General features: G+C 38.1%; 1 protein-coding gene across 1 annotated transcript in view; it reads left to right on the top strand.

Moving 5' to 3' along the window:
- F13A1 (coagulation factor XIII A chain) overlaps nt 1-23,950 on the top strand; it is a 328,117-nt gene that overhangs the window by 69,565 nt on the left and 234,602 nt on the right. The window contains exon 4 of the mRNA XM_053714703.1: nt 4,821-5,072. Within this exon, the coding sequence (XP_053570678.1) occupies nt 4,821-5,072 (252 nt within the window). The remainder of the gene's footprint in view (nt 1-4,820; nt 5,073-23,950) is intronic.

Here is a 23,950-nt window from a genome sequence, read left to right as displayed (position 1 = left end):
CAGAAAGCTCTTAACTACTGACTTTTTTCTGCGGCTGGAGTTTTGTCGTCAGAATTCTAACGCTCACTTCAGACATGACTCTAAATACCGTATTTAGAAAAATCCCATTGAAAAGATAGGATACGCAATTTACGTAAGGGGATCTGCGGTATGGAAAAGTCGCGGCTGAAAAGTGAGCGTTAGACCCTTTTTTGAGTGACTCCAAATACCGGAGGTAGCCTAAAACCAGCGTTAGGAGCCTCTAACGCTGGTTTTCACGGCTACCGCCCAACTCTAAATCTAGGCCCAAGCTAGCTACAATATAACTAATAGTTACATTGTAGCTAGCGTAGGGATTATTTTTATTTAACAAGCAAGTTTGTATTTATTTTAACTAGGTAGAATAGTTACTAAATAAATACTAGCTACCTAGCTAAAATAAATACAAATTTACCTGTAAAATAAAACCTAACCTAAGTTACACTAACACCTAACCTAACCCTACAATTAAAGAAATTCTCTAAATTATATACAATTAACTAAATTCAAAACAATTAGCTAAATTACAAAAAAAATTACAGAAAATAAAAAAACAAATTATAAGATCTTTAACCTAATTACACCTAATCTAATAGCCCTATCAAAATAAAAAAGCCCCCCCCCCAAAATAAAAAAAACCCTAGCCTAAACTAAACTACCAATAACCCTCAAAAGGGCCTTTTGTGGGGCATTGCCCTAAAGAAATCAGCTCTTTTACCTGAAAAAAATAAATTCAAACAACCCCCCCAACAGTAAAACCCACGACCCATACAACCAACCCCCCGAATAAAACCCTAACTAAAAAAAACTAAACTCCCCATTGCCCTGATAAGGGCATTTGGATGGGCATTGTCCTTACAAGGGCATTTAGCTCTATTGTGGCCCAAAGCCCTAACCTAAAAGTAAAACCCACCCAATACACCCTTAAAAAATCCTAACACTAACCCCCAAAGATCCACTTACTGGGAGAAGTCTTCATCCAAGCGGCAAGATGTCCTCAATGAAGCCGGCAGAAGTGGTCCTCCAGACGGACAGAAGTGGTCCTCCAGACGGGCAGTGGAGCATCCTCTTCCAACGACGACTACACGATGAATGAAGGTACCTTTAAGTGACGTCATCAAAGATGGCGTCCCTTAGATTCCAATTGGCTGATATAATTCTATATGAATGATATATGAATGATAGCCATTCGTCATGTAGTCGTCGTTGGAAGAGGATGCTCCATGCCGGATGTCTTGAAGATGGACCTGCTCCATGCCGGATGGATGAAGATAGAAGATGCCGTCTGGATGAAGATTTCTGCCCGTCTGGAGGACCATTTCTGCCCGTCTGGAGGACCACTTCTGCGGCTTTGTTGAGGACATCTTGCCGCTTGGATGAAGACTTCTCCCGGTAAGTGGATCTTTGGGGGTTAGTGTTTTAGGATTTTTTAAGGGTTTATTGGGTGGGTTTTATTTTTAGGTTAAGGCTTTGGGCCGCAATAGAGCTAAATGCCCTTTTCAGGGCAAAGGGGAGCTTAGGTTTTTTTAGTTAGGGTTTTATTTGGGGGGTTGGTTGTGTGGGTGGTGGGTTTTACTGTTGGGGGGTTGTTTGTATTTTTTTCAGGTAAAAGAGCTGATTTCTTTAGGCTAGGGTATTTTTTTTATTTTGTTTTTTTTTTTATTTTGATACGGCTATTAGATTAGGTGTAATTAGTTTAAAGATCTTGTAATTTGCTTTTTATTTTCTGTAATTTGGTGGGGTTTTTTTGTAATTTAGCTAATTGTTTAGAATTTAGTTAATTGTATTTAATTTATGGAATTTATTTAATTGTAGTGTAGTGATAGGTGTTAGTGTTACTTAGGTTAGGTTTTATTTTACAGGTCAATTTGCATTTATTTTAGCTAGGTAGTTAGTAAATAGTTAATAACTATTTAGTAACTATTCTACCTAGTTAAAATAAATACAACCTTGCCTGTAAAATAAAAATAAAACCTAAGCTAGCTACAATGTAACTATTAGTTATATTGTAGCTAGCTTAGGGTTTATTTTACAGGTAAGTATTTAGTTTTAAATAGGAATAATTTAGGTAATGATAGTATGTTTTATTTAGATTTATTTTAATTATATTTAAGTTGGGGGGGGTGTTAGGGTTAGACTTAGATTAAGGGACCTGTTAACGCTGCTTTTTCACCTTACCACAAAACTTGCAATCTAGCCGTTAGTCTTTTATCTGCACTTATCTTCAAATTTTAATACAGAAGATACACCAAGAACAGCACAAGCTGCGTCAACCTTCTGAAGATTATCTTAAGGTAATACATAGTTCTCACTCTGCTACATACATGTGTTATTTTTTTTTTTTCAATCACAAACATTTTTTTGTAGCAGGTAGGACACAGTGACCTATGAAGCATTGTCCACACACTTGCAGGTTTGGGCATGCCCAGACATGCAGAGACAAATCATTCTGCCCTAATGTCACCAACATGATAGATCATGCTTCAAATGTAGTAACATATTAGACCTACTTGAAAATCATAAAATAATTACTTTCAAATACTTTTCTTCTTTATTATTTGCTATGCTTATATTGCAACTGTTCATTTCTCAAAATGTATGAATAAAGTTTGCTTTTCTAAATATTTCTACTGTCCCTAGCTCTGTAAATAGTAAAATCTCAAACTATTTTTACAACAGAATACTACCATAGAGGACCTATATCTGTGAAAATGTTCAGGTTCCTATCTGCTTGCCATCATACGAAAAAATAAGTCTCAAGCCTGAAATGTTCAGCATGCACTATACTTACCTAGGTAGTCCCTAAGAAAGAATTAGGACTGAGGCACAAACCCTTCCCATTATAATTTGGCCCTACAAGTGAAACTTTCAGCAATCTTGATCATTAAATTATGACTTAAGTTCTAAGTCTAAGGAGGAAGAATGTGCAAAATGTCTTTATATGTACATGTACCTAATAATGTGCTCTAGACATTGTTTTTTGTTCCAAGGAGCTAGAAAGATCCTGAGCTGAGATATCTGTAAACATCTGAATAACCAAAATTTGTCATGCACCATGACACAAAGATGGCCGCCGTAGTTAAACCAAGTAAAATAAAATTTAAAAACTTTCAAAGAGATAATCACTCAAAAACAAATTAAAAAATTAACCAATTTAAGTTGTTGGACCACTTGAGATAGATTTACCCTGAAGTAAAGATACGCTCAGGAGCCAAAGCCAACAATTAGTCCCAAGAGGAAACTGCAGGTGACCCAATCAGCAGTGGCAGTCCCCAGTTTTGAGGTTGTATTAGTGATTGGAATTATAATTATGCTTAGGATTAGTTATGTAAGGGTTAGGTCTGGTATATGTTATATTAGTGTTAAGGATAATGTTAGAGTTAACCCTTAGTTACGTGAGAAGGTTGGGGGGGCAAACATTTACCATGTAGAGTCCTATGTAGGGATCAGAAAGCTGAGGACTAAGTTATGGAGGCCTGTGGGATGCATAGCAACTGTTCAGTGGAAGGAGTCAGAGGAGGCAGAAAATAAATGTTGTGTCTTTTGTGGGTGGCGCTGGGAATTCCATGGGCTGAGATAGTCATGATGGAACAGCAGCAGAGGGCACATTAAGCCTTTCTTGGGTGTTTTGACACCAGTGTTTGCTGCCATAGAAAAATGACTGGATGCAGTACATTGTGATATAAATAATGGAAGCCCTGTCTTTTAATTATTTAACAGATCTCATTATTTGTTCTGTTTTCTCTGTCTTCTCATCTCAGGCTGCAATTATGTATACCATCTTCTTTTGATATTATATTCACAAAAACAAAGAAACAATATAATTGTTGCTGTTGAGCCACAACATGGAAAATACTGTAGATTACCCACAAAAAATATAGCAATTATACTGTTAAAGTAAACTGTAACCAAAAGTTGTTCAGGAATTCAACAGCTTGTTTTAACGTTTGGAATAAACAAATAGTCTGATACCACAGCACATGTTAAGATTGTTTCAAAAACAATATTACATTTTATGCAATCGTCCAAAAAGGAATGCGCATCTCTAGCCCTTATAGTCCATCGTTATCACTAGCAACCCTGCAAATCTGTGGAACTGTCCCTGCTGATTGATATACCTGCAGTTTTTGCTCAGGACCAGGAGACCTCTCTGGCTCCCGAGCTGTACTTTACCTGTGTGTTTAACCATGTTAACACATAGATTTGCAGGGTTTTTAGTGCTTATATTAAATGCTTTGACAAATTGGAGCATGACATTGTTGCACTATAATGGTCCTTTGTACCATTTGTATTTGCAGCGGTCATGCTTCAGTATACCTAAGTTATTTGCACACCTTGGTTACTACAAAAAGAGTATGAGTAAGCTGCCTACCTTATGCTAATTATTCACTTTGTAATTTTTATTTTACAAGGGATCAAAGGATTTATTATTTTTTGTTACAGATAAGCTTTAAAACTTAAATCATAGACAGAAATATTAATGTCTCTGTTGGGTGAAGATTCCTGCTCATTGACAGAAATCTAATTGAAGAACATCACATCATTTTTCAAATCTCATTATAGTATTTTACTGTAAAGTATCTGCAGTGATGGCATGAAATCTATATTAAAGTTGTTGCTTCTATATATTTGGCTATATGTGCATTACAAAGAAATCTAATACAATAAGTATATTATGGTATTCATTTATTTTAAATTGTAATTGTTTTTCCAACTTTTGAGATGTATGCAGATACTTTGGTAAAATGCTATTTAATTATCTGTTTTACAATATGTAATCAATTTCTTATTGATGCTTTCAGGTCGATATCCACAACAAAGCAAAGGCACCTATATTCCCATTCCTATTGTGGATGAATTGGAAACAGGAAAATGGGGAGCAAAAATCACCCGGAATGAAATGAATTCTGTTAATTTGACCATTTTATCAGCACCTGACTGCATCATTGGCAAATTCCGCATGTATGTTGCTGTTTTGACTCAATTTGGAATCTTGAGATCAAGTAGAAATTCAGAGACTGATACCTACATTCTCTTTAACCCTTGGTGCAAAGGTAAGTCTTAAATGCTCATTCAATAATGTGTTTCAAAGTACATTATAGTTAATATATAGCAATTTACCTCTTCTGGCAGCAAATGTGTACTAATGAGAAAGCAAATAAGCCAGAAAAAGAATAAAAAAGAGATGCTGTAAAAAACTGATATTTTGAGTGTTCCTTTATGTCTGATCAATGTCACAGATATTTATTAATATAGATGTGCATAGTGTTAAAAATTAATATGTAAAATAGTTCCAGTAAAAAAGATGTAAAAGAACGCCCCCCCCCCCCAGTTTTAAGTTTATAGATAGACAGAAAAAGGAATTGACAGACAGATAGATAGATAGATAGATAGATAGATAGATAGACGCTAATAAACTTTTGCAGGCCAATCTGACGCTAATATATCTCTCTCCTTCAGCCTGATTTTAAAAGCATAATCTACCCCAGTCTTAATAAGAAAATACAGGAATTCAATTCAGCTGTACCACTGCTATGCAAACAGCCTGATTTTAAAAGCATAATTTACCCCAGTCTTAAAGAGACAGTCTAGTCAAAATTAAACTTTCATGATTCAGATAGGGCATGCAATTTTAAAAAACTTTCCAATTTACTTCTATTATCTAATTTGCTCAATTCTTTAGATATCCTTTGTTGAAGAAATAGCAACGCACATGTGTGAGCCAATCACACAAGGCCTCTAGGTGCAGCAACCAATGAGCAGCTACTGAGCATATCTAGATATGCTTTTCAGCAAGTGATATCAAGAGAATGAAGCAAATTAGATAATAGCAGTAAATTAGAAAGTTGTTTAAAATGACATGCTCTTTCTAAATCACGAAAGAAAAAAAATTGGCTTTCATGTCCCTTTAATAAGAAAATACAGACATTAAACTCATCTGTACCACTGCTATGCAAACAGCCTGATTTTAAAAGCATAATCTACCCCAGTCTTAATAAGAAAATACAGACATTCAACTCAGCTGTACCACTGCTATGCAAACAGGTAGCCTATGGAAGACAGTAATATCACTTTATTTTACCTACCTTGTTATTTTCTGATGTGTTTATTTCTATATACTGTATATTGTATTTGTTTTTTTTTTTTTTTGCTTTGTTTTGATCATTTTAAATGCATATTTTGTCACCATTATGTCTGACCATTATGTTAAAAGTTAGTTTAACCTAATGACCTTCCTGGAACTTATGGAAGGTCCGATTTTCAATCAACAAAACAAATCACTTCTACATGCGCAGGCATGAGAGGTTTGGGAGTCGATCAGGTAGACCATAAAGAAAGGCCAGGAAACCAGTGAAAACACTTCAGGCCCATCTTAGCTTGGCAGGCTAGACAGCTTTTTTGCCAGGAACCATAGGTCCTTGCACCCTGCAGCCTATTCTTCACTTTTCTTTCTTCCACTTTCCCCCTAATCCCTTTTTTTTCCCCTTTCCTTCTCTCCCTTCCCCATCTCCCCATCCCTAACCCACTCTATCTCCCTTTTGGTTACTCTTGTCTGTAGCTCGCACATGATACGCAATATGACATATACCCCGATGCTGATACATTATATACATTGTGTCACCTTGTTCACATAATTTAAACTTTATATAAAATGAATAATGTGGTTTCCTAGTAGACCCTATTAAGGTCTATTCTATCATAGACATACCTACTATATTACTTGAGTTTACAGAAATTAAAGCCACGAGAGGCTCATCGGGCCCGAAATGTAGGTACTCTGTATTGACTGACAAGTATTATTCTTATGACTTGTTTTTTTTAGCTTAGTCATGATGTTACCATTGATTATCCTTTTGTTCATGCATATGTTTTGTAACCAAATTCTTGTCAACACCTAATGCTTGTATTCCTGAATTAAACCACAAAAAAAAAAAAGTTAGTTTGACCAGTTAAGGCCCATATATCTTTTTTGTACTTTGTTTAATGGTTTATTCCCCTGTATGAATACCTGTGTCTTATCTCTGTAATTTTCAACTTTCCCTGTGTTTGCTTAAATGACCATTAGCTCAAATGTCCATAGACATAGTACCTCCCCATTCCTTTAAACTTTTGCAGGCCAATCTGACGCTAATATATCTCTCTCCTTCAGCCTGATTTTAAAAGCATAATCTACCCCAGTCTTAATAAGAAAATACAGACATTCAACTCAGCTGTACCACTGCTATGCAAACAGGTAGCCTATGGAAGATAGTTTCCCTCCCGCCCTGCCCCTCAACGCACCCACCCCAGGCTCATTTCTTCATTTATAGATAGTCTCCCACACTACTTTATTTCTCATTAAATGACAGGTGCAAACACTAATCAACACATCCTTCCTTTTACTTAACCTTTTAAAATACATACCCTCTCTTCCTACAAATAGCTACATATCACACAACAATAGTATATACTTTTTTTTTCCCTCGCCATCTACACACCTTATACCACTAACATGAATCCAAATATGACCATACTGTTATTCATGATAACTCTTTTCTCACTCCAATTTTGTTCCTATCATTACCGCCATAAACACACACCTTAAACTGGAAAACACATTATCATACACCATGGCCTGCTCTGTTGCTGTAACTTATCTGCTGAGTGCTGGTGGAGGGTTATTAAAAATACCCCCCCTACCCCCACCTCACAAAATTATAAAGTATCACATTCACTATATGGCCAAACAAAAATGATTTCCAAATTCCTTTTCCTTATGTTACTTGCCCTTGTAAATGATGTAGAGTCTAACCCTGGTCCAGCAACAAATTCCATTCCTAGCCTTCCAGCTAAAAAAGGCCTCGCCTTTGTGCACTGTAATATTCGCAGCTTACTACCAAAAATCGATGCACTGCAAGCTTGGTGTTCACATTACAAGCCCAAAATCATTGTGATCTCTGAATCGAGGCTAACCGCAAAAATACCTGAGTCTGCCATTGCAATTCATGGGTATTCATGCCATAGAAATGCTAGATCAAAGAGAGGATGCGGCATTGTAATTTATGCTGACATTTCCATAAAGTTCACCCCCTTACAAAAATATAGCTCTTCTGCCACCTTTGATTTCCTTTCTGGCAAAATTGAGATCCGGTGCAGTAAATCAATCATTGTTGCAGAAATCTACCGCCCACCTAGCTCCCCTGTGCATTCCATTTCTGACATAGCACATCTCCTTAGTGAAACCATAGCTCAAAACCCAAAAAGTGAAATTTTGATTGGCTGAATCCAAAAAATAACAGCTGTCGCTCACTGTTTAAATCTTTGCAGCTAACGCAATTAATCTCCTCCCCAACTCGCATAAACATCAAAAGCCATAATCACACCCTGCTCAACTGGATTCTCTCCACTTCTCCCGACCGAATCCAGGAGGCAGGTGTTCTCCTTAACAATTTCAGTGATCACTGCTTAGTGTACTGCGTGCACAAAATAAAGGCAACTAAATCCTCTCCCAAGGTTAAAATCACCAGATCCTTCAAAAAATGTAATCTTCAATCTTTTCTAATTGACATCCAGAACCTCCCCTGGCACAGATTAAAATGAATCCCTGATCTAGACTCTGCAGTTGAATTCTTTCAGTCTGAACTCCTACAAGTTTGGAATTTACATGCCCCACTGCGTAAGGTGAGAGTAAAAGGAGCACACCTGAATTGGATCACAGCTGACCTCATTCAAATGTACCAGTTTCGGGATTCATTGTGGTCAAAATTCAAACATACAGGATCTATGAACGATCACTGTGTATATAGAAAATGGCGAAATATATGCTCTAAACAAACAAAATTAGCCAAGGCCCATTATTTCTGTGAAAATCTGAACAATAACATATTAAACCCTAGAAAGTTTTGGAAACTCATAAATAACTTAAAAATCCTCCAATCCACTCCCAACCCCCCACTGTCACTGTGGACAACCATGATCTGTCCGCAGCCTTTGACACTGTCGACCACCCTCTTTTGCTCCAAACCCTCCAATCCTTCGGCATCTGTGACACAGCCCTTTCATGGCTCTCTTCCTACCTGTCAAACCATACCTTCAGTGTAGCCTTCTCTGGGGCCTCCTCTGCCCCGTCACCACTTTCTGTTGGAGTACCGCAAGGCTCTGTCCTTGGTCCCCTTATCTTCTCAATCTATACGTCATCACTAGGTTCCCTAATTAAGTCCCACGGTTTCCAATATCATTTGTATGCCGATGACACCCAAATCTACTTCTCTGCACTAGAACTATCTCCTTCCTTGCTAACCCGTGTCACTAACTGTCTTTCTCACATCTCTTCCTGGATGTCCTCTCACTATATTATCAATGCGGTATGGAAAGACCATTGAAAGTTCTGACAGCATTGTTAAGGGTTAAATGTGAAAGGTTTAAATATTCACAGGGAAAACAGCTGTGTATCCCTGATGAAGTGCTTGTTGTAAAGCAGGAAACGCGTCGGATGCAGCACCTGTGTGCTGAGGTTGTATGTATACATAAAATGTGCCTTCCAACTATGGAATTTTAACTAAGTTTTCAATAAATATCTAATTTTATTTACAACTAATATTGGTACTGCCTGCAATTCATTTTCCAAACCCCTTCATATGGACTGATGTCCTCTCACTACCTCAAGCTAAATCTCTCCAAAACTGAGCTCCTCATTTTCCCCCCTTCTTCCAAAATCTCCACCCCCAATATCTCTATAATTTTCGACAACTCCATCATTACCCCTACCCCAAATGCCCGATGTCTCGGGGTCACATTTGACTCAGATCTTTCCTTCACTCCTCACATTCAGTCCTTGGCTACAGCCTTCCACCTTAAAAACATCTCTAAAATTAGACACTTCCTTACACAAGACACAACTAAGATTTTAATCCACTCTCTCATTCTTTAGCTCCTTGATTACTGCAACTTTGTTCTCTCTGGTCTCCCCACCTGCCGCCTAGCTTCTTTACAATCCATAATGAATGCCTCTGCCAGACTCATCTTCCTTACACGTCGCTCTTCATCTGCTGCGCCTCTCTGCCAATCCCTTTACTGGCTACCTCTTGCCTCTAGGATCAAACACAAAACTCTCACTCTTACATACAAAGCCCTCAACTGCACTGCTCCCCCCTACATCTAAGACCTTGTCTCCAGATACTCTCCCTCCCCTTCGCTCTGCTCATGACCTCCTACTCTCCTCCTCTCTTGTCACCTCATCACACTGCCGTTTACAGGACTTCTCCAGACGGGCTCCCATCTTGTGGAACTCTCTGCCTCGCTCCACAAGACTCTCTTCTAGTTTTAAAAGCTTCAGGTGCTCCCTAAAGACTCTACTGTTCAGGGACGCATACAACCTACGCTAACCTTTCCTAATACCAGTTCCTCTCCTCCACTGCAATGCCCTGAACCCTCTTAGCATGTAAGCCTAAAAGTCCAGCTGTTTGTAGATCACCTTCTTAAGAGCTGACTACAACAGTGCAACTCTTGTCAGGGCCCTCTACCCTATAATTGTTTTGTTGTACTCCCCCTTTGTTTATAGCGCTGCGGAATCTGTTGGTGCTCTACAAATAACTGATAATAATAATACCCCTTAGAAGTAGCAAATGCCTTTAATAGTTATTTTGTCAGATGCTCCACCACCCTGATTGACAAACTAATAAATGACACGCATCCTGAAACTACAAATGTGGATCAGGCCCCACTAAATCAGCAAAGACCCAATATAGAGACGTTCAATTTTAGACCTGTACCCATCAATGTCGTTAAGAAACACCTTAATAATCTAAAAATGAAAAATCAGTCTGGACCTGATCAAATCCCAGCAATGCTGTTGAAGCTCAGTGCGCCGGCAATTGCTAAACCAGTCACAACCCTAATTAACGAATCCTTGGTGTCTGGATACATACCCAAACTTTGGAAAACTGCAAGAGTAGTGCCTATCCATAAAAGTGGGAAGTTAACCTTGGTATCTAATTATCGCCCTATATCTTTGCTCCCAGTATTGTCAAAAATCTTAGAAAAATGCGTCCATACGCAATTATGTGAGTATTACCAACAATCTAACTATCTGACCCCTGATCAGTCAGGTTTTTCGCCCGAATCACTCCACTACAACTGCCCTCCTAAAAGTTTGCAACGACATCCAAACCGACATGGAACAAGAAGACCTAACTGGAGCTATTTTCCTTGATTTTGCAAAGGCCTTTGACACAGTAGACCACGACATACTACTGCTCAAACTAAAAAACTAGTATTGCTGATCGTCCATTAACCTGGTTTCGATCATATGTATTGGATCGATCACAATATGTCTCCATTTCTGACAGCAACTCCCTCCCTGTCCCAGTCACGTGTGGTGTACCCCAGGGTTCCATTCTCGGCCCCCTACTATTCACATTATTTATAAATGATCTGCCTAATGTCTGCAAATCCTCAACTGTACACATGTACACAGATGACACGGTAATCTATGCAAACAATTCTGATCTGCCACAGCTTGAAGCAGTGCTCCAAGACCAGTTCACAGAGGTAGAAAAGTAGATCTCAAAAAACAAACTCTTCCTAAACAATCACAAAACTGTCACAATGATCTTTTGGAACGGGACCTAAATTACACAAATTACAAAATTCCCATCTTCACATCAAAACAAAATCCAATTGCACGCTGACCGCAGTCCACTCTTTTAAATACTTGGGTATGTTGTTAGACCCCAATCTATCTTTTGGCCTCCACATAGAAAAACTTGCATCTAAACTTTATCCAAAACTAGGTGCCCTGTACAGAAACAAATCCTGCCTCAGCCCTACAGTAAAGGAAAAGATTGTACAGCAAATGCTGATGCCTATCATGGATTATGGGGACATAGTATATGCACCTGCACCGCAAACTCATCTTAATAAACTTAATACGTTGTATAACTCGTTCTGCCGCTTTGTGATACAATGTAACTATAAGACCCACCATTGTGACATGCTGAAAGAACTAAACTGGCTGTCGCTGGAATACAGACACACCCTCCATCTTTCCTGCCTTGTGTTTAAGAGCCTTTCTGGGAAGCTCCCACTCTACCTGAGCAGAATGCTCTGCCCTGCTATTCCCACCTCCTATAACCTCCGATCCAATAACAGCACATTATTTAGCTTGCCTCAATACAAAAAGAAAGCAGTTCGATCCTCCTTTTCCTACAGAGCACCACAATTATGGAATGACCTCCCTCACACTTTAAAAACTTCCCCAAGCCTAATATTCTTTAAGAGATCCCTCTCTACATATCTCAAAACAGAATGCGCCTGTCATGGTTGATTATATATTTCCTACCAGTTCTACGTTAAATGTTTGCATATATTGTGTATTATTATTGTTTTTGTATTTAATTGTATCCTTTTGTATCAATGCAATGTTTTGTGGTCCCAGGACATACTTGAAAATGAGAGAAATCTCAATTTATCCTTCCTGGTAAAATATTTTATAAATAAATAAATAAATAGATGATAGATAGATAGATAGATAGATAGATAGATAGATATTATATGGCTAAAAGTATGTGGACATTAAATACGCCACTTACCTCATACTGCATGAGGTTATATGAAGTAAGTTCACATCTTTAAGGGGTGAAATTCAGTCATTCAGAATTTAACAGCTGAAGTCCTGCACAAATAGAACTACTGCCTGTCTCTCTCACTAGTTTCAGTATAACAAGATGTTTTTTTTTGTTTGTTTTTTTAACAACCTTAGTACCAGCAGCACTGCATCATAATATGGATGAATGATTAATAGGTATACAATTTACCAAATGTCATAAATGTCTTTTATGCGTATATACTAAAATCTTGCACATACTCTGTAGGAGATGGTGCCTCAAAAAGGGTGCATATAAAAAGACTGCACATTTTAATGATGAAAATAAATTGGAAAGCTTTTAAAATTGCATGCACTATCTGAAGGAAGCACTGACCCCAGAAAAAACTACACAACTGAGATCAAACTTAGGTATTTAACTACTGTGATAATTTACTAACTAATTTAACACTTTACATCCTCTTCATAATTTGACACAAGCTTAAAGTGATGGTAAATACTAGCGTTTGTGATTTACTGTACCATTGGAACAAATAAAGGGGACTTTCATTCATGAAGTATAGAATACTTCATTCTGAAAGCTCCTTTATTTGTTTGCAGCGTTCACTGCACTGAACTGCTAAGACAGCCCATGTCAGAGTGCTATTTGGCTGAGAGGTGCCGTTTCCAGTCCACCTCTTAGCCAATAGGCATGCGGGAAATCCGGCATTGTGCCGCAATATAAATGCTAGGATTTACCATCACTTTAACGTCTATGGATTAAAACAAAATAATTCAATACAACATTTATAATATAAAAGCAGTAATTGAAAATTCTGGAGTGTTAGTTCATTATACCTTAAAGATTCCATTTAAATGTGATAAATCATCATATGCTTAGAGGCAGTATTATCACACACTATGGGACATATTTATCAAAGTGCAAGCGGACATAATACGATGTAGCATATCATGTCCTCTGCACATCGATACTGCTTGTGCAATACTGCCCCTGCAGATTTGCGGCCAATCAGCCGCTAGCAGGGGGTGTCAATCAACACGATCGTATTCAATCGGGTTGATTTTTGGCCGTCTTTAAACCGCTGCTTCATAACTTCTGTTTTTCAGGCCGGAAACAGGAAGCATCAAGCTCCATTTGGATCTTGATAATTCAGCCCCTATGCCTAAAGGAGTAGACAGACCCAACACAGTTGCTTCAAGATCACTAAAATCTGCATAAATTGACAATGAGTACCTAATTATAGTTTAATCTGTAAAGAAATTGCATCATTATGTCTATAGAAGAGAATTTACATTAAAGAGATCACAAACCGTTTCGTACTATTTTTTTTTTTTTTTTAAATAATTTTTTATTGAAGTCATAAACAAATACAGAATATAGGGTATGCCCCAAAACATTTACAAGTCAATGTATACACAGCATAGTTGGGAGAGTATTGCATTCTAGTATCTCAAACATTACCATAAAATGTGGGCTTTCACATAGAAAGACTTCAGTTTTGTTGTAGAGTATCATAAACGTGATATAAGCAAAAAAGGTCCTCTCCTAGCTACAGGGAGTGCAGAATTATTAGGCAAGTTGTATTTTTGAGGATTAATTTTATTATTGAACAACAACCATGTTCTCAATGAACCCAAAAAACTCATTAATATCAAAGCTGAATATTTTTGGAAGTAGTTTTTAGTTTGTTTTTAGTTATAGCTATTTTAGGGGGATATCTGTGTGTGCAGGTGACTATTACTGTGCATAATTATTAGGCAACTTAACAAAAGACAAATATATACCCATTTCAATTATTTATTTTTACCAGTGAAACCAATATAACATCTCAACATTCACAAATATACATTTCTGACATTCAAAAACAAAACAAAAACAAATCAGTGACCAATATAGCCACCTTTCTTTGCAAGGACACTCAAAAGCCTGCCATCCATGGATTCTGTCAGTGTTTTGATCTGTTTACCATCAACATTGCGTGCAGCAGCAACCACAGCCTCCCAGACACTGTTCAGAGAGGTGTACTGCTTTCCCTCCTTGTAAATCTCACATTTGATGATGGACCACAGGTTCTCAATGGGGTTCCGATCAGGTGAACAAGGAGGCCATGTCATTAGATTTTCTTCTTTTATACCCTTTCTTGCCAGCCACGCTGTGGAGTACTTGGACGCGTGTGATGGAGCATTGTCCTGCATGAAAATCATGTTTTTCTTGAAGGATGCAGACTTCTTCTTGTACCACTGCTTGAAGAAGGTGTCTTCCAGAAACTGGCAGTAGGACTGGGAGTTGAGCTTGACTCCATCCTCAACCCGGAAAGGCCCCACAAGCTCATCTTTGATACCAGCCCAAACCAGTACTCCACCTCCACCTTGCTGGCGTCTGAGTCGGACTGGAGCTCTCTGCCCTTTACCAATCCAGCCACGGGCCCATCCATCTGGCCCATCAAGACTCACTCTCATTTCATCAATCCATAAAACCTTAGAAAAATCAGTCTTGAGATATTTCTTGGCCCAGTCTTGACGTTTCAGCTTGTGTGTCTTGTTCAGTGGTGGTCGTCTTTCAGCCTTTCTTACCTTGGCCATGTCTCTGAGTATTGCACACCTTGTGCTTTTGGGCACTCCAGTGATGTTGCAGCTCTGAAATATGGCCAAACTGGTGGCAAGTGGCATCTTGGCAGCTGCACGCTTGACTTTTCTCAGTTCATGGGCAGTTATTTTGCGCCTTGGTTTTTCCACACGCTTCTTGCAACCCTGTTGACTATTTTGAATGAAACGCTTGATTGTTCGATGATCACGCTTCAGAAGCTTTGCAATTTTAAGAGTGCTGCATCCCTCTGCAAGATATCTCACTATTTTTGACTTTTCTGAGCCTGTCAAGTCCTTCTTTTGACCCATTTTGCCAAAGGAAAGGAAGTTGCCTAATAATTATGCACACCTGATATAGGGTGTTGATGTCATTAGACCACACCCCTTCTCATTACAGAGATGCACATCCCCTAATATGCTTAATTGGTAGTAGGCTTTCGAGCCTATACAGCTTGGAGTAAGACAACATGCATAAAGAGGATGATGTGGTCAAAATACTCATTTGCCTAATAATTCTGCACACAGTGTATATACAAAGAAGAGTAAGGTATCTATTCAGATAAGGGTAAGACTAGGGAGGAGGTAACTCTATAGATTTATGGGGGAGGGGGATGCAGCGGGCGAGAGCCGCTCAAAATGTAAAAGGGGGGAGGGCGGAGCCAGCTAGTGTGTCAGCACCAGGAGCAAGTTTAGTTGGAACCGAAGGATTATTACTTAATATAAACATAACCATACTCATCCAATCCTTTATACTCCTATAGAGGGAGCCTGAAAACATATATACACAAGCTAAAACCATGAGTGTAATTTGAGAGTGGTCAAGATGCACTCTACAAAGTTGTATAGTGTGGAGGGGGATATTAGATTATTTAGGGCCTAGGGGACCTCAGGGTGAGCCCCTCTCCTAGGGGAGTGTCACCTATAACAGAGAATGTGTTCAATGCAGGAAAAAGGAGGAGGGATATGACCCGCAGGCAACAAGTACCAGCGGGAAAGGGAGGAGAGAGGCTCAACCGGAACAAATAATGTGTACTAATAATGTGGGCATGACCATAGAGGAACTAGGGATGATATACATACAGCCGTAAATAATGTTAACATATAACATATAGAATAAAAATAACACAACCTTTAGGCAACAAAAAGAGATACCTATACAACTGAATGTGTCAGAATGTAAGGAAGATAATACTCAGATAGAGGGGGCAATGAAGCATATTAAAACATGCAAATATAATAGGTAGCAACAAACTATTGTTAGATATGACCAAAAAGAGGTAATAGTATTAGCTAGAGTTATGGGATTAAATACATTCCCCTAATGCATAGGTTTGTTGTTCATCTTAAGATAATAGCAGAGGTATAAAAGAGGCTATTCTGCAAGGCTTAGTTTAAATGAGCTATTAAATGTTATATAAATTATTAGGTGACTTCCAGTATGTGGGCACCATAAGGTCAACACGCAATACAACATTTTGCCACAAGCACTATGTAGTAGTTAGATATATGTAGACATTGCATTGATCCTGAAATAGGATTCAAAGTTAGACAGTGATAGCAACTTGGGGTGCCCCCTTTTAATTTACCTGCTTACAAGATAGGATATGGATATATATATATGCAGTTAATAAAGAGTTATGATGCAACCCCTCATACGCAGTATATAATTAATTGTAACTAAAACATAGAACAAAGCTTGATATGTGGTTGCTTGTGACAAGGAGGGTAAAAGTAGTGTCAGCTGCATTAAATATAGCTAAGCAATCATTGTTGCAGAAATAAAAGGAAGGGGATTTTAACTAGGGGGGCAGCCCCAGTCAAAGAGTTATCTAAGTAGTATAAACCCCCACAGTAGGAGCAAATCTTAGTGGTAGAGGAGTCCTTTAAATAGGGCCCTTAATTAACTGATATCTTTCACAATAAACCCATACATTAGAAAACAAATTTTGCTAAATAACATGTCCCCCAGAAAAACACTTATGAACAAGGCCAAAAATAACATCATAGAATCTATAAAAAAGGTAAACATACTCCACTCTGTTTAGTATATTTTGCTAAGTAACATGACCCCCAGCAAAATACCAATAAGCCAATCGATCTTCTAAAGAAACTAACTCAATTTAGCAAACAAAGAGATTGTAGGGTACAACATTAAACATTTGGGAAAGGGAAGAGCTAAGTTAAAAAAAGAAGCTTTCTAGCTCAAGAGGAGGTTCATTTATGGAGTATTCCCTCTGGACCCTATATCAGAACTACCTAGTAAAGAGTACATGGGTTCTCCTCCCAAGGCTAGGAAAATGCTATCAGTGTTCAACCAATTCCACTTCAATAGTAGCAAAAGTCCAGGGGCCTAGTGAAAGTGGTGTTCTGTGGCTCCCTCTGCACTCGAGGTGAACTCATACCGGTGCTTGTATATAGGAAGGAGGGAGAGGTTAGTAAGGCTCTGTTGTATATGAAAGCCTCCACAGTTCTCAAGTGTCTGCCGTTGTTAGAACTCCCTTTCCCTATGTGGCAATCATCTCTTAAGGCAGTGTGCATTAACAAGCGCTGTCTGAATTCCGGCGCTTTAGCTCCAATAGCCAGGGAGCTGTCAGTATAGGCCTTCAGTGTAAGGGGCCTCACACATACATTACATTGTTGCGCAGGGAGTCCTGCGGATAGACTCTGGCCCACCATCTGACATCCTTCGATCTGTAGGCCGTCAGGATCTTTCTTCTCTGGGCCCAGTAAATCTGGCTGGTGAGCTGTGGTGGCCTGCGCGATCTCGGCTGGGGAGTAGAATGTAGTTGAGGGCCGCACAGCAGCATCTATACTCTCATGACCCTGCCGGTAAGCCTCCGTTGCATGGAAAGAAGTAAAGTTCCAAACCTCACCGGGGAGATAGGCCTCAGCCCCCTCCATAGCAGTCAGGAGTAAGCTCATTCCTGTTATATCCGGTAGGACTAGACGGGTCTCCTTCGTTGGTGTCAACGCTGTCCAGTGAGGCTGAACGCCCGGCTCTTTCAAGCTCCTCATGAGTTCTGGCTCAAAGTGCTGCGGTATTGGAAAGTGAGTCATTGGGGACATGAAGGCTGTCTTTGGTTCCGATAAATATGAGGACGGATCAGAGCATTCCCTGATCACTCCCCGCAGATCAGCAAATCTGAGGGGCATCAAATTGCCAAAAGCTTCTAGCTGGGTTATTATATTTAGTTCCTCCATGTTGCACTGTGAGGTATGACTGGGGCTCCACGTGGATATCAAAATGGCCGGTCTCCAATAGTTGTTGCAATCTCGGCAATGTCAGGGTGCTTGTGTAGCCTCCCAAGATCATAAACCCCAGCTTAGTAGAAAATTTAGCTGCACTGAGCGGTCATAAGTGTATAAATAAGCCGGACCGGTCCGGAGCTAATATGAGTTGCGACCGCTCAGATGCAGAGCTTGCTCCGCCCCCGTTTCGTACTTTTTTTAATCTTTAAAAAATCTGTTTAAATGACAAGTGCAGCAAGATTTTGGTCCTCTGCCTAAGCAATAGGAGAATATCATTACTGTATTAAATATAGGTCACACAATAAACATGTAAAGGCTATGTCAAAGTTACCTGGAAATAAAAAACATAAACAACAAACAGTATATTTTAGTACAGTAGTACATGCATCCTCTATTAGCTAAGTAACAGAGAATGTGTTCAGTTAAGAAAAAAGATTGTGTGTGTCACGGATGGTTGAAAAAGTAAGAAAAAATATATTCATCCTTATGTCACAAGTGTAAATGGAATAACTGCAACATCACAAATGAAAAATTGTAAATTCATAAAGATTTGAATCCTCCCCTCCTCACAGTCATGAGTTTATGAGTCCTTCATCATTAAAATCAAAGTAGCTGCATCTTGTAACTTTTCACTTCTCTGAATGGATAAATGTATCACAAAACCTTACAGAAACAAATGAACTGAAATGATAAAAAGAACACCCTCTATACAGCGAAACATGACTGCAAGGCAAAATAGACTATGACCAGCTTCCGGGAGACTCTGTTCTAAGCCAAACTGGTGTATCAGTATAGGACTGCAATCTTCAAATAAAATTCTATGCAGTGTAACCAGCAACAACCAACACGTTTTGCCAATAGGCTTTCTTAAGGTGCACATTTGGCTTAGAAAAGAAAACTTTTTTCTTGATGCGGATAGTGATTGACAGGTCCCCCCAGAAGCCGGTCACGTGATTGACCACATTCAATGAAACAATGAGCTATGAGTTGGCATCAGAAGACAAGCAACAGTTGTAAACAAGAGTAGTTTGAGTGATTTTAACTTTTTATACCATAGTGGTTGGGAAGATTATTCTATATTTAAAAAAAATTAAAAAAAAATTGTATATACTCAATATATATATATATATATATATATATATATATATACATATATATATATATACAGGGAGTGCAGAATTATTAGGCAAATGAGTATTTTGACCACATCATCCTCTTTATGCATGTTGTCTTACTCCAAGCTGTATAGGCTCAAAAGCCTACTACCAATTAAGCATATTAGGTGATGTGCATCTCTGTAATGAGAAGGGGTGTGGTCTAATGACATCAACACCCTATATCAGGTGTGCATAATTATTAGGCAACTTCCTTTCCTTTGGCAAAATGGGTCAAAAGAAGGACTTGACAGGCTCAGAAAAGTCAAAAATAGTGAGATATCTTGCAGAGGGATGCAGCACTCTTAAAATTGCAAAGCTTCTGAAGCGTGATCATCGAACAATCAAGCGTTTCATTCAAAATAGTCAACAGGTTCGCAAGAAGCGTGTGGAAAAACCAAGGCGCAAAATAACTGCCCATGAACTGAGAAAAGTCAAGCATGCAGCTGCCAAGATGCCACTTGCCACCAGTTTGGCCATATTTCAGAGCTGCAACATCACTGGAGTGCCCAAAAGCACAAGGTGTGCAATACTCAGAGACATGGCCAAGGTAAGAAAGGCTGAAAGACGACCACCACTGAACAAGACACACAAGCTGAAACATCAAGACTGGGCCAAGAAATATCTCAAGACTGATTTTTCTAAGGTTTTATGGACTGATGAAATGAGAGTGAGTCTTGATGGGCCAGATGGATGGGCCCGTGGCTGGATTGGTAAAGGGCAGAGAGCTCCAGTCCGACTCAGACGCCAGCAAGGTGGAGGTGGAGTACTGGTTTGGGCTGGTATCATCAAAGATGAGCTTGTGGGGCCTTTTCGGGTTGAGGATGGAGTCAAGCTCAACTCCCAGTCCTACTGCCAGTTTCTGGAAGACACCTTCTTCAAGCAGTGGTACAGGAAGAAGTCTGCATCCTTCAAGAAAAACATGATTTTCATGCAGGACAATGCTCCATCACACGCGTCCAAATACTCCACAGCATGGCTGGCAAGAAAGGGTATAAAAGAAGAAAATCTAATGACATGGCCTCCTTGTTCACCTGATCTGAACTCTATTGAGAACCTGTGGTCCATCATCAAATATGAGATTTACAAGGAGGGAAAACAGTACACCTCTCTGAACAGTGTCTGGGAGGCTGTGGTTGCTGCTGCACGCAATGTTGATGGTGAACAGATCAAAACACTGACAGAATCCATGGATGGCAGGCTTTTGAGTGTCCTTGCAAAGAAAGGTGGCTATATTGGTCACTGATTTGTTTTTGTTTTGTTTTTGAATGTCAGAAATGTATATTTGTGAATGTTGAGATGTTATATTGGTTTCACTGGTAAAAAATAAATAATTGAAATGGGTATATATTTGTTTTTTGTTAAGTTGCCTAATAATTATGCACAGTAATAGTCACCTGCACACACAGATATCCCCACTAAAAACAAACTAAAAACTACTTCCAAAACTATTCAGCTTTGATATTAATGAGTTTTTTGGGTTCATTGAGAACATGGTTGTTGTTCAATAATAAAATTAATCCTCAAAAATACAACTTGCCTAATAATTCTGCACCCCCTGTATATATATATATATATATATATATATATATATATATATATATATATATATATATATATATATATATATATATATATATAGTTGAGTTTCAGAGTTCAGCGCACATAGAATGGAGAAAACCAAAACCAAATTATGGTGCAGTATGTCAGTACTAGGCAATCAAAAACTAAAAGTGAGATTTAAATGTGCTCACCTTGTTTAACCTCAAACATGTGAGGTATGTTGGAAGCATGGAGGGGATGTAATCCCTATCTGTGGTAAAGATGTTTCCAGCTGGTATGCAGAAACTTTTAGCAGGTGGAAATGTTGGTATTTCAGACAAACTTCTCCTCTCTGGAGTTAGGTAGAGAAACTTTAATTCTTTTTGCTGAATTTCTTTCCTTGTTACTGTTTATTTCTTTTCCCCTTCTTTATACTTGAAAGGCTTCTCCTCTCTGGAGTATGGTATAAATTTATGTATGCAAACCAATTAGTGCTCAGTTTACATACTATGAGATCAATTGTGGATATTAATTGCAGCACTCATGAGATGTGTATAAATGATGCTTGCAAGGACACAAAGTGAAATTTAAAATAAAAACACTTTTATTTTCCAATGTCCAATAAAAAATGATAAACAGAAATCCTCTTTAATAATAGTCCAGATCAGGAACAGAATAGGTGATCTGATGAAATATAGTATATTTCTTTAAATCCGGTAGTGAGTTTTTTATCAGAAAAAGCTTAAGAACACCAGCGAGTCAAATTTAGCGTTAAAAAAATCAAAGCTTTATTCAAATATAAAACATTCTTAAAATCCAAATAGTATTTTCAATCACAGCTCATCCCTTAAGCTGTCTTACGCGTTTCGGCCCCCCTGGCCTTATTCATAGGCCATATTTTTTTATCAGGGCTGGTGCAAAAACAGCTAGCTGATAAAATTTGGTGATATTGTGGTATAGGATGCTGTAAGTACAGCTGAAAGTAAATTCCTTGTTGTGGTTTTGAGCTCTGAAAAGCTCCCAGAGTTAAGGTGGATAAGTTGGTGTTTATGGTGGAAAACCGTAATAAATAGTTACATGGACTGCTGTAAATACAGCTAGATGATGATTCCATATGGTTTTTTTAGCTCTAGATAGCTCACAATATCCGGATGGATGTGGATTCTTAAGCCTGTCAGTGACAGGGTCCGTTGCTGAAGTGTTTGAAGCTTGGTCTCCATGGACAGGAAGTGACGTCAGAAGTGGGCGTGCCCTTAAGCGTTTCGTGAATTACATTCACTTCATGAGAGGGAAAAGTCACTTTGTTTACCCATGTGTAAAAACATATACATTTGTTAAGATACCAAATATTTTAGTGATAATACATCAAATTATACGTAAATGAATCATATATATGTATATATATATATATATATATATATATATATATATATATATGTATACATACAGTATATATATATGTATATATATATATATATATATATATATATACATACAGTATATATATATATAAAAGAACATTTTATTTTATGCAAAGAACATTGGAATGTAAAATATGCATAACTATATTTGGGTTTAGGGCGGTAGATATAATGTGGTGTAGGGTTAGCACACAAGCATTAAGCCTTAGGGTGCTCTATTGAAGTCTATGGGGAGAAGAAACTAACATGGTTGCAATATCTGAAGTCCTGAAGTTAGCGCGCATCAGGTTTCGTACATGCACAAACATTTTACTTTCAACTTGTAATACACGCGCTAACCAGCGAGTTCAAATTTACTTGTAGCAGTGTTTGCACGTGAGTGAAAGCGCTAAATATCACACCACGTATAATCTGGCCCTTAATATTTAATATATTTTTATGGGACATAAAAAGGTGGACATTATCTAGATATTTACATATTTATTACCTGGAGGTTGGCTACTATTTTCAGGGACTCCCATAAACTGGTATTCTGCTTTACTTTGAGGATGTTCACAGTTATTATTTAGTTAGTTATCAGAGACAATTATGTGATTGTCTATGTAACCAAGGGACTTTTCTAATGTTCTTCAAAACATGGATATGCAGTGATTATTTTCATTTTGTGTAAGTTTTTTATGACTATCATGTGTGTATTGGAAGATTATAAGTGGAGCGCAAAATATCGCTTTCACAAATGTGCGCTGGTTATACAAGTTAGATGCAATGCGGACACAACCTAGAGTGAAACCGGTACAAATAAATAGCTTTTTAATGTTGATAGTTTTCTTATGTAACATTTTTAACAAACTTTTTTTTTTTTTTAAAAAAACAAGCTTTATTGAAGTAATATAAGGTTTTACAATTGCCATGGATCTCGTCAGGCGTTATATGATGATGAAACCAATAGGGAGTGAAAACATAATGACACAAAGAGCGAGGTCAGAATTGTCCATGTTGATAGGTTCTAGAGTCCATGGCATCGCAAACAGAGAAGCCTTCTTAAAAGAAAACAATAGCTTGTAGGTTTTTTTTTTCCAAAACATAACAACAAAATAACTTCTAAACATATAAACTTTGTTACGCAACTCATACCTAGGCAGTGATATCTTACAGGTAAAATTATGCTTTTTGTGAGCATTGGCAACAATAGTAATGATAATAGTGATACTCATTCACAGAAAAGCGATTATACTAATCTAAAGCACTGTGTATCAAATGATTTTATGTCCTGCAAAACAATTGCTATAAAAATGTTTCTCTCGCTTTCTTTCAATGCTATATGAGGCACGGGTTCAGAGCAGAGCTTAGGCTTAATCAGTCCCTTTTCCATAATATGTGGATACTTAATTAGATAC

The sequence above is a fragment of the Bombina bombina genome, chromosome 5, assembly GCF_027579735.1.
Source record: "Bombina bombina isolate aBomBom1 chromosome 5, aBomBom1.pri, whole genome shotgun sequence".
NCBI lineage: Eukaryota > Metazoa > Chordata > Amphibia > Anura > Bombinatoridae > Bombina > Bombina bombina.
Note: the sequence above shows the minus strand (reverse complement) of the source record. Positions and strands in the feature narration are given on the sequence as shown.